Raw genomic sequence first — 13,124 nt, 5'->3', positions numbered from 1 at the left:
AGACGCGCGCGCGGCCCCGCCCTCGCCGCGCCGAGTCCCGTCACGCGCCGGGGCAGCCGCGTGCGCAGCGCAGAGGTCCTTCCTCTTCCGGGTCGGCGCCCGCCGTGTACCGTAAGGAGCCGCGGCGTTTCTGGGGCGCTGCTCGAAGTGTCCCTTTCCGCCAGAGCCGGGGACGGGTTGGGGGGGGAGAGAAAGCGCGTGCGGGCGCGAGGCGCTCCCGGCCCGCGTTCCGCCCCGATGCTGCGTTGGGCCTTCCCCAGCAACGCCGGCGGCTTATGCGCATGCGCAGGCGGGCGGGTGCCGCCGCCGGGAGCACGCGCAGTGCGGTTCGGGGTGCGCGTGGGCGGGGACGGAGCCCGTTAGAGTCAGGCTGAGGGGCAGGGCGGTTGAGTGTCCCCTGTGTATGTGTGACGCCGGGAACTCGGTATCCGTAACGAGTCGTTTCTCAAGTAATGAACGGTTGACATGGAGCAGTTGTGAGGGGGCTTTGTTTTACTTGCTGCTTTGGCAAAGCTGCAAAACGGGTCTTGCCCAAATCCCCCGGAGTCATGCCGAGCATAAACACTGGATCCAGTAGTCAAAATACTGATGTTTGGAATTTAGCTCTCCTATCATGATTTGTAAATCATGTGTTGGTTTGTAAACTAGCGTCTTTAGTATTAATCAGAATTTACTGTATATAATAGAATCATTTTTGCAATGTCTCTCTAGGAGAAAGAAACCAGAGTTTTGGCTTATGGCTGCCCCAGGAAGGGTGGCAGCTTTCCGTCTGCCTCCCCTGCCAACTATTGGAGAGATTATTAAGCTCTATCGCCTTAAAGCACAGAGACAACTTTCCCAGAACTTTCTACTGGATTTGCGATTGACAGGTTAAATACTTTTTTCTAATATTTTTAGCTAATAACACATGTCCCAGTTTTCTTCAGAATCCACAGTACGGTTAAGGAGATATTTGCATAGTAACATCTGTCAGACTAATGGCTGCTCAATGGGAAGCCTTTAAAGACTTCTTTTAAAGTTTAGCTTAGAAAAATTTAGCTGAATTTTAGCTTAGACAAATTCTTTTTACTTGTTAATGCCTCAAAAATAGGTTTATTTATAAGTTATAATTTTAAGGTGAAACTACATTCCTATATAATATATGGGTTATTGGCTGAAGTGCAAAAATCCAAGCCTTTTACCATTAGGGTGCTATTATAGTTTATAAATTTAATTTAAAAATTAGTGTTTTTTCAGATTATTGTGTGTCAGGGAAAGTACTATAACTCACTGTGCAGCTTAGTTTGCTATATGCTGTGTTTAGGAAGGTAATTTGTTTCAGTTTATCAGAAGTGTTGTAGCTTTTGAACCCGTTACATTGTTCTGAACAATTGGGTTTTCTCCAGCTTCATGTCAGCAGTGGTGGACAAAGCTGGCACTGTTCAGTCCGTGGTGGGTGTCTTTACTGGCCTAGTGGTGGCTGGGTTTTGCAGTAACAAATTCGGTACAGCTTCATGTAGCTAATGATTTAAATACATTTGAAGATTCAGGCTGATAAAAATTCAGAACATGAAACTCAGTTCCACTTCCTGAAAAACTGAACTCTTACCCCAGAATAAAAATGTCTGCATGCATTTTAGTAAAGCCTTACAAGTAGACAAGTCTTCAGATATTTCTTATTTTTATTGCATACATAATAAATTGTGGAGTGAGAAGCATAATTCCTGTCAGTATCTTCTCTTCCCTGCGTACTCAGGATCCCTTTGTTTCATTGCCTATATTTTTAATCTTTGTTTTAGTCCTTAATCTGTCTTCTTTCCTGGCTGTCATACCTTCCAGTGTTGTATCCTTCCACTTATGTATAGGTATTCTTTCCTCACCTTTCAGCTGTCACACTTTGTATAACTACCAGTTGCATGTGTTCCAACTCTTAATTTAGTCTAGTTCCTCCCTCATAAAATTGTTCTGTACATATTACAATCTTGATAGAGCTTCACTCTAGTTTTCTTACTTAAATTTCCTTGAAATAGAGATACCATAAGTAATGTAATTTTATAAGGACGAGGAGTGATATTTTAAGATGTTGAACACAAATGCTTGTTTGCAGCACAATAATACTGCTAGCTTACAGATGAGTAATAGTGTCTTTTTATTTGATTCTGTAATGAGCACAATATATACTAAAGACATTAAACTAAAAATAGTCTTTTTTAAATAGTTCAGTGTATCTCGTAGTATGAAAGAAATCTGAAATCCTGTTCAGCCTAGCGGGTGTGCGATCATTTAACTGCCATGTGTCACTGTTTGTGTCTGTCCTGAGATAAGCACGCCTGTGTTTTAACAATAAACAATTACTTTATCTTAGTGAGTTGGATCTTCTGGAAAATAAAGGCTTAGTATGTTCTCTGTGTCTTGCAGACAAGATAGTGAAACAGGCTGGTGAGCTGAAAAATGCCCATGTTTGCGAAGTGGGCCCTGGGCCAGGAGGAATTACCAGATCCATTCTCAGTGCTGATGTTGAACAACTCCTTTTAATTGAAAAAGATGCTCGATTTATTCCAGGATTGCAGGTATTAAAAAGAGAATAATTTTTAAAAATGTATCCACAGCATTGAATAAGAACATTTTAAGAACACAGAAAGGTTCCAAGTGTCTCGTTGAGATCTCAGCATTAAAAATAGTTTTGGTTCAGTGGCTTAAACCGGAGCTATAATTTGCTTGAATATGAAGATACACAGTATAGCAATTAATTGCTCCTGCTTTCTCATAGCTCTTCAGGACCTGATCCTGCAACTGAATTAATGCCAAGGCCTGTTAGTTTTTTTGAGGTTGAGACATTTTGGGTGCATTTCACCATGTAGGTAAAATTGCAGTCAAAAGGCTGAACTTAATGTCCTTTGGTCTTAATTTTCATTTTAATGCTAATAATTAAGTTTTATAGAATTGGGAAAGCATATCTTCAGTTAATACATTCGAGATATAAGAATAAAGCAAACATTTATTTTACATTTTCAAGAAAACACTCAAACTTTCTTCCTTTCTTTTAAAATTGGTATAAGTTCACAAGTCATTGTGACATTTTTCAAATTCCATTTACTTGTGTTATTAAGTTTCCATGTTTATGGAAATCGGCTGTATAAATCTAGCAAGAAAAACAGAGTACAAAATATTTAAATTTGACTATTTTCTTATGCCTATACAGTCTCAGATTAGAGCAGTTCAAAGGGCTTTCCTTATATTGCCCTGTGTCTTCTGCACTAAATTGGCATTTGAATAAGTAGGTGGTTCACTTGAGGACTGCTACCATTTCTTTGTATGACAAAAACAATGTAAGGTATGAATGAATCCTGGAACCTGAATGTGCATGTAACTATGTCTTTTTAGGTTAGCAATTGATAACTCACACTATACCATCTTTACCTTATGAAGTATGAAACCTTCATGTTTTCACTTGAGTGGGGTCAAATCTGCATTTTTATTCTAGATTTCAAATTCTAGATTTTGAGAACTGGTTTGGGACTGAAGAGGATTTGAAATGAAAAGACACTTGCTTTAGTTAACAGAACTTTTTAAGTAACTTGGACATTTTTTCTGATCTCCCAAAATGCATCCAACTGTTTATTCAACAGTTTTCTCTGAATAAACTGTACTTTCCAGGGTCTATAATGAGCTTTTGGTATGTAATTATCTTTACTATTCAAATGAAGTAATGTTTGTTGTTATTTTTAATTAGCAATCTCCTCACAGTAGAAATGAATTTCTGAGATTACTGAACATAGAGACGGTATAACTTGGTAATGGTGAATGTGAATAAACAAGAAATGCATTGCATTCATTTCTGTTAAATTTGATATTCTTTTTTTCCCTACAAGTAAGAAGATACATAACACTGAGTCTTTCTGTTCTGATAATGTGGATTGTAATACCTATTTTTTTCTGGATTCTCATTGCAAACTACCAAAATCAGATGCTCATAAAAGGGTTGAGATTTTAATAAGACAAGATGTCAGAAATTAAAATAACAATTGAGGACTATTACTTAAAAATGTCTCTTTAGATACATTTAAAATCACTGATGCAAAGCATACAGCATTTTTCATTTTCTGTTTTCCAAGCCGTGGTCTCTGTTGCAAAACTGAAGTTCGGATTCTCTTTACTGCAAAACTGAATTACAGTGAAGAACATGTGTCCAGAGTTGAAGTTTACACAAGCTGAGTCTGCCAGTGTTCTGTCTCCCTCTTAAAGAATCATAACTGCCCTGTGCCACATGCCCTAGCAGTTTTTAGGCTGGAAAGATTTATGAGGAGGGAAAGGGACCAAGAGAGTGTATCAGATATGAAATGATTGCAGGAACACCATTTTATTTTTTAAACTATGCCCCTTGTGTTTCCTTTGTGCCCTTTTGGTTGTGTGTGAAGAATGAGAGGATCTGTATGATGGAACACTCTTGGCTGGTGTCCTTGGTGCACAGCAGCTCCTGGAACTGTGCTAGCTGCACACATTTTCCCTTAAAATGGAAAAAACTTCAATGGGTTTCCAAGTATTTTGAGTTAGAAATATATGACTATGATTTTCTGTTTACAAATTAAATGCAGTTCTCTTTTATGTCGTGTGGTATTCAGCAACCCCCAAACTCTTTTTGATATGAAAACCATTATTAAAAAATGACACTATTTTCTAACTTTATTTATATTACATTATCTTTCATCCTACTGTAGCATTTATAATAGTGTCAAAGAAAGATTTGACAAATAGGAATTTGTATGCCATATAATTGCTAGTGTAATGCTGAAAAATCCATTAAGTGGTTTGGAATTGAGGTTAGCTTTGTTTTTCTGTTTGGAAGTAATTGCACTTAAAACATGTAGGAACACTTAGTTTTTAGTTAACCTTTTATTTTAGCACTCTACGCAAAATTTCGTTGTTCTGATAAATAAAACCCCCAAACTTTTACTCAAAAAAATTTCACCCAGATATTTTGTGAACAGTATGAGAAAGCAGCACTTTCCTTTGGCTTAGAGACCGATGAAAGCTGTTTGTGCCCCTGAGCATATAAGCATCATTCTGACTGAAGATGGAACTAACAATGGTGAGCAGTTTATTTCAGCAGTTAGGCCACTGGCACTTAACTGTTTATGGGTTTGGAAGTGCAAAAGCAAATTTGTTCAGTAAGCCTTTTCTCATTATTCTGATGTAGGATCAATAAATAACCACAAATGTCATCTTTGAAAAAGTTGTCTTTGCTTTTGAATTGTGCTGTTTGTGTGTAGTTTCATAGAGAAAAGATTAGTACAGCATTAAAACAAAAATTAACTAATTTTGATTTTGGGAACTGACATCCGAAATTAAAGAATTGGTTGTCAAACCACAACTAGTTCTGACTTAAGATAAGCTGCAGAAGTGGGCTGGAGAAGCTGACAACAGTGGATTTTGTAATGTCTAGAAAGACAGAAATTTTTGAGATTTTCTCTACTGCTAGGTACTCATTCCCTCTTTTGGGGAAATTCCTTGGTTTTTAATGTTACAAGTATAGACTACTACAGGGAATCTCTTTCACCTTTTTCATGTAAAAAGAAAAATGACTGAATATTTTTGTAGTGTTATATCACATATGACTAAAAGTTGATGATAGGCCCTAAAGCTGTGGGGGAGACAGGATAAACAACACGAGCCTTGTTTCATAGGTGATGAATCTAAAAACTTTTCAAAACCTGCTGCTTGCGTTGTTGCTTAAATCAGGTGGGGTCCTGCTAGTGGCCTGTTGTTATTAATTGTTGTTGTTGAAGAGACTCTTGGCAGTCTTTTCAAGTTTGAATTCCCTTTAAAGATTTCTACAGGTGTGAATAGTGTTTACACAATTGCACATTAAACATTTTTCTAGTGTTTACTTTTTGAAAGTAAATACTAACTGATGGTGTTCTCAGTTTAAACTCCTATTGTGCTTTGTTGCATACTGAAGATAAAAATACAGCAATGGTTTCATTCCTGTTGTGGCTGAAACTGGAAATCAGTTTGGTTAATACTCGCTGTGAATTCTGCTTGCTTGTTTATAAACAGATGTTATCTGAAGCAGCTCCAGGAAAAGTGCGCATCGTTCATGGAGATATCCTGACCTATAAGATGGAGAAGGCTTTTCCAAAGCACTTAAAAAAGGACTGGGAGGATGGTTAGTATTTGCATTTGGTTTATTTCATTTTTTATGGCTTCTGAGTTAGTGTGATGATAAAGTTGAATTTCGCTCAGTGCAAGTGTTACTCTCTTCTGGTACATTTTGAAGATAAGAAAAGGCAACCTAACTTTTTTTTTTGTCCCTAGAAGGAAACAGAATTGTCTTCCTATTCTAAGACAAAACAGTGGAATTGGTATGACATTGACCTTAGCCAACAGTGTGTAGCTTTGCAGTTATTAATCTTAGAGCATCTTGACTGTACAATAACAACTCATGGAAAGTGTAAAAGCTGATCAAATGGTGTACTTCCTAGCATCTTCCTCTTTTTGAAGAAGCCAGAAATGACCACTGCTGTTGTTCCACTGAAGAAATTTCTGCATTTGCTTTGAAATTTTTAGAAAATTTGTCCTCAAAACCTAGTTTTTGCATCGTTTTGGTTCCAGCTGAATGTCTTTGGCAAAAGTATTTGGATTCATGTGGGTTTGGTTTTTTTTAAATCTGACTTTCCAATGGGACATTGTTTCACCCACCTTTTAAAACATGTAATATTATTAGATAAATCAGAGATGACCTCCCAGTCCCCTTTCCCAAATTTCTAAATTTAAGGTACAGTTGTTCTTTGCGCTGCCTGAAGAGCAGTGAACTGCTTTCTGACTTAGGACATGAAAGACCATGGCACGTTATGTTCACCTCAAAAAATTCCAGGCTGTATTTGCCCATTGCAAAAGGTAAGTGCTTCACAGAACAAAACTATGATCAAATGCATGTATGAGAGTGTAATGCAGTTTGTAAAAATTTACCTTTCTTGAACATACAGTCGTTGGTTTTGGATCTGATTGATTAGGGATAGGGTGTATATCTTTGTTATTGCCATATGAAAATCTGAAAGGTTGATGGGTTTTAGAAACGTACTTAACCATCTCTGATATATGTGTAGTATGACAAATATGCTAGAAATATCGCAGCCTAAAAAGTGCATAGTAAGTAAAGTGTGCCAGAAAAACAACTTGAATTTTATACTATCATCTGTTATTCATGTTATTAAATATTGTAGTATCTAAGAAACAGCACACTTGCTTTTGGTTTTTGTCCACCTCTGCTGCACTCCTGTTTCCACATAAGGATCCCTGCATTGAAATGAAATGCCTGCATTGTGTTATACAACACATGTGTATACTGATATGATCCATAATTGAAAAATAGGTATTGCTTCTTATGGACAAGTCCTGTACTTTAACACCTTTTTGTTTCAGAGGGCTCTATACAGAAGGAGAGCTCTACCCAGTATGAGTTAGGTGGTTGATTTGGGGGTTATTAAGGCTTTGTAAAATGCCCCTGGGAGGAATGTGTCAGACAGAAATATGAGTATGGCTATTTACTCTGTACCTAATGATCATAGTTTAAAATGACAGAAATGCTGTTGGAGCTTTGCTGTTGTAAAGTAGCTCGGCTGAAATCTACCGATCAGCTGAAAGTCATCTGAAAGCTACTGACTTATTCAAATGTAAATGAGAACCAAACCTAACCACTTTTTTCCAAGTAATTACTGAGATTAGTAACACAGTTTTGTTAGTGTAAGATAAGTATAAATGGAAAGGCATAATTTCAGCGTGGCATGATAAAAATTGTTTTCATATTTTAAGTCTAGTTTGATAGGCACGTACTTTTGTGTTATTTCTTGGCAAAATCTTATCAAAACTTTTTGACAGTTGTTTTTCTTCCATCAAATGTCAACAGAGCCACCAGATATACACATCATTGGGAATCTGCCCTTTAGTGTTTCTACTCCTCTAATCATCAAATGGCTTGAGAATGTTTCGAAAAAGGATGGACCTTTTACTTATGGCAGGACACAGATGACACTGACTTTTCAGAAGGAAGTTGGGGAGGTAAGATTTTAGCATCTTCCCAAAGTTGTACAGATGCTAAATTGAACAAAAATTTGTTTACATGCAACCTTTTGTTTAAAACTGCAAACAGAGTTGGCTTTAAAAAGAGAGGAAAGGGTTGGTTCAATTTTTATTTTATATGACTGTAAATCACAGATTTTGATGTTGAGTTAATCATCTACTTTGATCCTTTCACAAGTGCATAATTATTTTTTTTAATGTCTTATGGAAGGATATATTTCCTTGAGGTACTCTATCCTTTTCTGAAGTCTGAGTTCTTTGGCATGAATGAATTGCACAACACTCTTCTAATTTTAAATATCTTTCTTCTCTCACAGTCATTTATGTGCCATTTCGTCAGTCAGTTTTTTCTTACCTTTCTTTCATCTCAAGAAATACACTTACATTTATTTCCTTTGTCCTCTTTATTAAACACATTTTTTTTAAAAACACCTTCTTGAGATAAGGAAAAATGGAAGGTTAGCATTATTCCCACTTGCGATTAAACACTTAAAACGTGAGAGACTTGATATTAGAATTATTATTAGAATTATTAATGTATTGCTGCCATTCTTATGGGTGTAAAAAGGCACCAATTGAGTTGTGTCACCACAAGTCCTAGGGCAAATTGAGATTCTGCTTTGTATTAATAGTTATTTTCTTAAAAGAAGGCCAGACTGATCTGTGATGCAGTATTAATGCTAGATCAGTTGATACTAGGTTGACTTATTCCACAATGCTTTTAGACTTAACAGTTTATTTCTATTGTCATTGTATGAAACATGTAATAACAGAGACTGGAAGGCTTTTTGCTTTGTATGTATGGAAGTGGTCTGGCTTCTCACGTGCATCTCGCTTTTAAAAAGGTAAAAAGAAATTGCGCGTTAATCTGAAAACTGAATTTCCATCTAATTACTTCACTGTTTGCAAATACTGGGTTTTCTCTGTGCAGCCTAAATGTGTATGTTGTTTTAATTGTATCTTTCAAAGTAAAAATTTGAATAGGAAAATTTTGCTCTGCTTTTTTTCCAGCATGTAAATTAGTCATAATGATATATGAAAGTGCCATGTCTGCTGTCGTTTTTTGGGGTCAAAGAAAATCATATTGTTCTGTCATTACTCTAGCTTTGCCATCAACATTCAAGACAGGTAGTAAAGTATTTCCAGTAGGTGGCTCTAAAGACACCAGGGACAAACATTTGGTATGAAATAAACCAGATTTCTTAATTCAGTTCTGGGCTCATGTTTCGGGCATTAAAAAAGCCAGATCTATTTTCCAGAAGGACTTCATGTCATATGGGATTAGACCTTGTTGCAAAACATGGCTCATGGACTGTGATGTAAAATGCAATGTGATGATGGGTAAGATGCATAGTTTTGTGACCGCAGTAAAAAAATTGGCCTAACACTGCATGAGAGCGCTCTGTACTTTACATAGCAGTAACCATCTGCATACATCATTGGTGACACACAGACTACAGTGCTTCTGCACCCAGCGTGGCTCAATTAGATGCCAAATACCATGCATGCTTAAGTTCTTGTACTTAGAACACTGAGAAGTTAGAAACACTAGGAAATTGAGTCAGCTGTTCAAGGTCATGCAATGAAATGAATGTTAACTGTTGTTGAGTTTACATTCGGGGATCTCTTGATTCTCGTTCAGCATCAGTTGAAACAGAGGCCTTCCTTTGAAGACAAAATCATTCATAGTTTTTGGTTTACATTTCCATTATTGATCTGATATCATGAAAGAACATTGTTTGAAAGAGACTACTTGATTTTATGATTAGGAGAAAGAATGATAATTAAGATCCATGCCTTTTCTCCAGACCCTCTGGAGTTGCTTACGTTAACCATCGTTATTTGGCATATACAGTACCAGGAAGGAGAGAACAGTGTAATGCACATAATAATGAGTTGGTACTGATACTTTATGTATCTCTGGATTTATACTCTTGAAAGGGAAATGTCTTATACTCAAAAATTTGGGGTCCTCCTTGGATGTTTCTAAGTTAAGAGCCTAAGTATCAAAGAAAGTCTATGTATATGCCGTAAGCTCAGCAAAAGGGTAAGATGCTGTCATGGAATAGAGTGATATGCTTTGTAATTAATTAGAATAACTTGATATTAACAGTAGGAAAGTAAAGTAAGAGGCTTTTTTATTTATGGTCAGACTTTGTTTTGCTAGTATAGCAGGGAGAAAATAACCTTTGCCTTTCTCGCTGGTTGTATTTCTTGCTTTTCTGTTTCCTTGTAGCACAGCAGTGTTGGTGTGAGTTATGTCAGTATAGACCTACTACTGCAACCCACTCTGTTCTGATATGATTTGATTAAATGAATTAAAGCTGATAAGAACCAGCAGTTATGTTATGTGCTAAATTCTGAGGCTTGTTGAGGAGGATAAGGCCAAACATCTACAGCAGTAAAATAGCACTCTTGAGTTTCAAGCAGATCATTTTGTTTCTCTGTAGTTTACACCTGTAAAATTATTATTTACTTTGTGGGTAAAAATTTTTACCTTACCGCAAATTCCTCAATGCTTCATCTTAAATCTGCCACCTAGGCCAGGTAACTTCCCAGCCCACTTCCTTCAGAATGACTCTTATTTCAGTTTGAATAGGAGATCTTCGTCAGTCTCTAACTTTGAGTAGAACTGGGCAGATGGTAGTTGGGAAGTGAGGAGCTAAACTGTTTGATAACTAGAAGAGAGGTGTGTTAAAAGAGCTGAATACTTAATTGTTTTGTATCTAACATTGCTGTCTATAACACCAGGCAAAAGATGATAATAAAATAGGAAATAATTCCAATTTTTTGAGTGGCATACATAAGAAAAATTGCTATTTTGTTTTCATAACTGATGTAGGTGAAATATAAATACTTATGTTCTAAAAAATTGCCTTGTTTGGCAAAAAGTGGCTTGTGTACTTGTGTTAAATACTCCTTTATTTGATCAACTTTGCCAGTCTAATTCTTCATGTAGGTTACTTCCTGTGTCAGATTTTGCAGATTCGTTTATAATGGGGTTTTAATATGTGTTGATTTAAAGCACAATTTCGTTGTACAGCTTTTGTTGGAGAACAAAAGAAATAGCTGTTCCAAAACACAAAATCACAGAATATACCACATTGGATGGAACCCACAAAGATCAGGTCCAACCCTTAGCGGACCATCCCCAAGACTCACACCATGTGCCTGACAGTATCATCCAAACGCTTCTTGAACTCTGTCAGACTTGGTGCTGTGACCACTTCTCTGGGGAGCCTGTTCCAGTGCCCAACTACCCTCTGGGTGAAGAACCTCTTTCTAATATCCAGCCTAAACATCCCTTGACACAACTTCAGGCCATTTCAGGGTGGTTGACAGTGAGCAGCATCAGAAGAGATGTCAAGTATCACTTTGATTGTATTCCAGGTTAGGCTTATGAATCTTTTCTTTTGCTTCATGCCTTGCTAAAGTTTTAATAGTAGATGCAAAAATGTTACCTAGTTAGCTGAGTTTCGGCATGATTTACTTAGAGTAGTTTCAGGTGCTATCCATATTTAGAAGTAGGGACAAAGAAAATTTTGATAACTGAGATTCAAAACATACAAATATAGGCCAAGTTACAGAAGTATGGAAACAAACTTTTTAACAAGGCCTGTTGTGATAGAACAATGGGTAATGGGTTTAAACTGAAAGAGGGTAGATTTAAATATAAGGAAGAAGTTTTTTACAGTGAGGGTGGTGAAACACTGTAACAGTATTTCTGTTGAGAGAGGTGGTGGATGCCGCATCCCTGGAAACATTCCAGGTCAGTCAGGGCAAGGCTCGGAGCATCCGGATCTAGCTGATGATGTCCCTGCCCATGACTAGATGACCTGTGTATATGTGCCATGCACAGGTATGTTCCTGCTGATATGGTTGAAGTGGTTTAAGATGTTACTGCCCAGAGGTTGATGATGTTAAGTTACCCCTTCTGTAGCTGAGAAGCAGGAGCAACACTTGTTGCTAGGTGGATTTTTTGAGGGAAGTAAAGATTGGCTTGTTTGAATTGGCATTGGAAGGACTACAAGTGTTGCCATTAGGTCAGATTCATTTCCACTGTGGAGGATAAGGAAGCACATATCTTACTGCATTGTTAGACTTTGCAGTCTGGGTTTTTTTCAGAGAATGCTAATGATAGTGAATAGGTTTTTATTTTTTTTTTCTTACTACATTTCCTCTGAAACAGCAATGAGGCTAGTTTTAAATGCTGGCATATGCAAAAAGAATCACTGAGCTTTCTTTCCAAAAAGTCGTTGAAAAGTATTTATTTGCTTTGTGCTGAACTACCTTTCAGAAGAGTTGTTTAAAAAAATGAGAATCTTCAGCAATAGGCTTAGTTTTATTTTTCAGGGATATATTTTATAAGCATGGCAGCATTTCATGAGTAGGCTTTTTATATGAAACTACATGATGTACAGATGTTACCGGATATGCAAATTGGGGTTTAGTTTTTATTTTTTATGAGGTGGTGGTAAAGAAGAACAGGAATCTTCAAAATTCTCTTTCTGCAGAGTTAGTGTAATGTATTTTATCATTTGAGACTTGTTTTTTGTGTTTAAATCTTGTTTGTGCTAGCAAAGCACATAAAATGTATTTCTTGCCTGGTCACAAAAGTGTAGAAAACCTCTGACCAGGCTAGTATTTTAATAGTCTTTGTAAAAAAATTCTTGGGAAAATCAGAGAGTTACTAAATTGAGTTTTATGTATTAAATGCTCTCACGTTAGGCATTCTAAATTTATGTAAAGTAGATGCAGCTTCCTTGCAAGTATTGTACATGTAGACCAGCTAATAATGAAGAAATTTTGGTTTCTAGCTGATCTTGAGTTTATGGAGCTTTGCTTCATCTTGAAGAAGAAAAAAGGTAGTAATATTTGATACAGAAACAATGGAAGGAAAGGACGTGAGAATACTGTCAGATGGTGTAATGTTTGTTCTGAATTCTGCAGTCAGAATAGTTTTAGTTTTCTCCTGTGTCCATACAAAATTCTTTTGGCGTTCATTTAGTTCTGCAGAAGTTCAAGGAACTCCTTTTCATGTGCATTTGATTGCAGGACTAATGTTG

The 13,124-nt window shown here is 36.9% G+C and overlaps 1 protein-coding gene across 4 annotated transcripts in view; it reads left to right on the top strand.

Moving 5' to 3' along the window:
* The first annotated feature begins 23 nt into the window (after positions 1-23).
* TFB1M (transcription factor B1, mitochondrial) overlaps positions 24-13,124 on the top strand; it is a 27,075-nt gene continuing 13,974 nt past the window's right edge. For 2 of the 4 annotated variants that reach the window (XM_018077903.2, XM_018077901.2), the window contains exons 1-5: positions 24-111; positions 712-869; positions 2,398-2,549; positions 6,037-6,145; positions 7,886-8,037. In XM_018077903.2, coding sequence (XP_017933392.1) covers positions 737-869; positions 2,398-2,549; positions 6,037-6,145; positions 7,886-8,037 — 546 coding nt within the window. In that variant the 5' untranslated portion in view covers positions 24-111; positions 712-736. Of the gene's footprint in view, positions 112-360; positions 425-711; positions 870-2,397; positions 2,550-6,036; positions 6,146-7,885; positions 8,038-13,124 lie in introns of those variants that run through there. The other 2 variants (XM_018077902.2, XM_025895688.2) reach the window with 2 other exon arrangements.

This window comes from Manacus vitellinus, unplaced genomic scaffold, assembly GCF_001715985.3.
Source record: "Manacus vitellinus isolate BGI_N305 unplaced genomic scaffold, ASM171598v3 scaffold_4_pilon, whole genome shotgun sequence".
NCBI classification, from domain to species: domain Eukaryota; kingdom Metazoa; phylum Chordata; class Aves; order Passeriformes; family Pipridae; genus Manacus; species Manacus vitellinus.
Note: the sequence above shows the minus strand (reverse complement) of the source record. Positions and strands in the feature narration are given on the sequence as shown.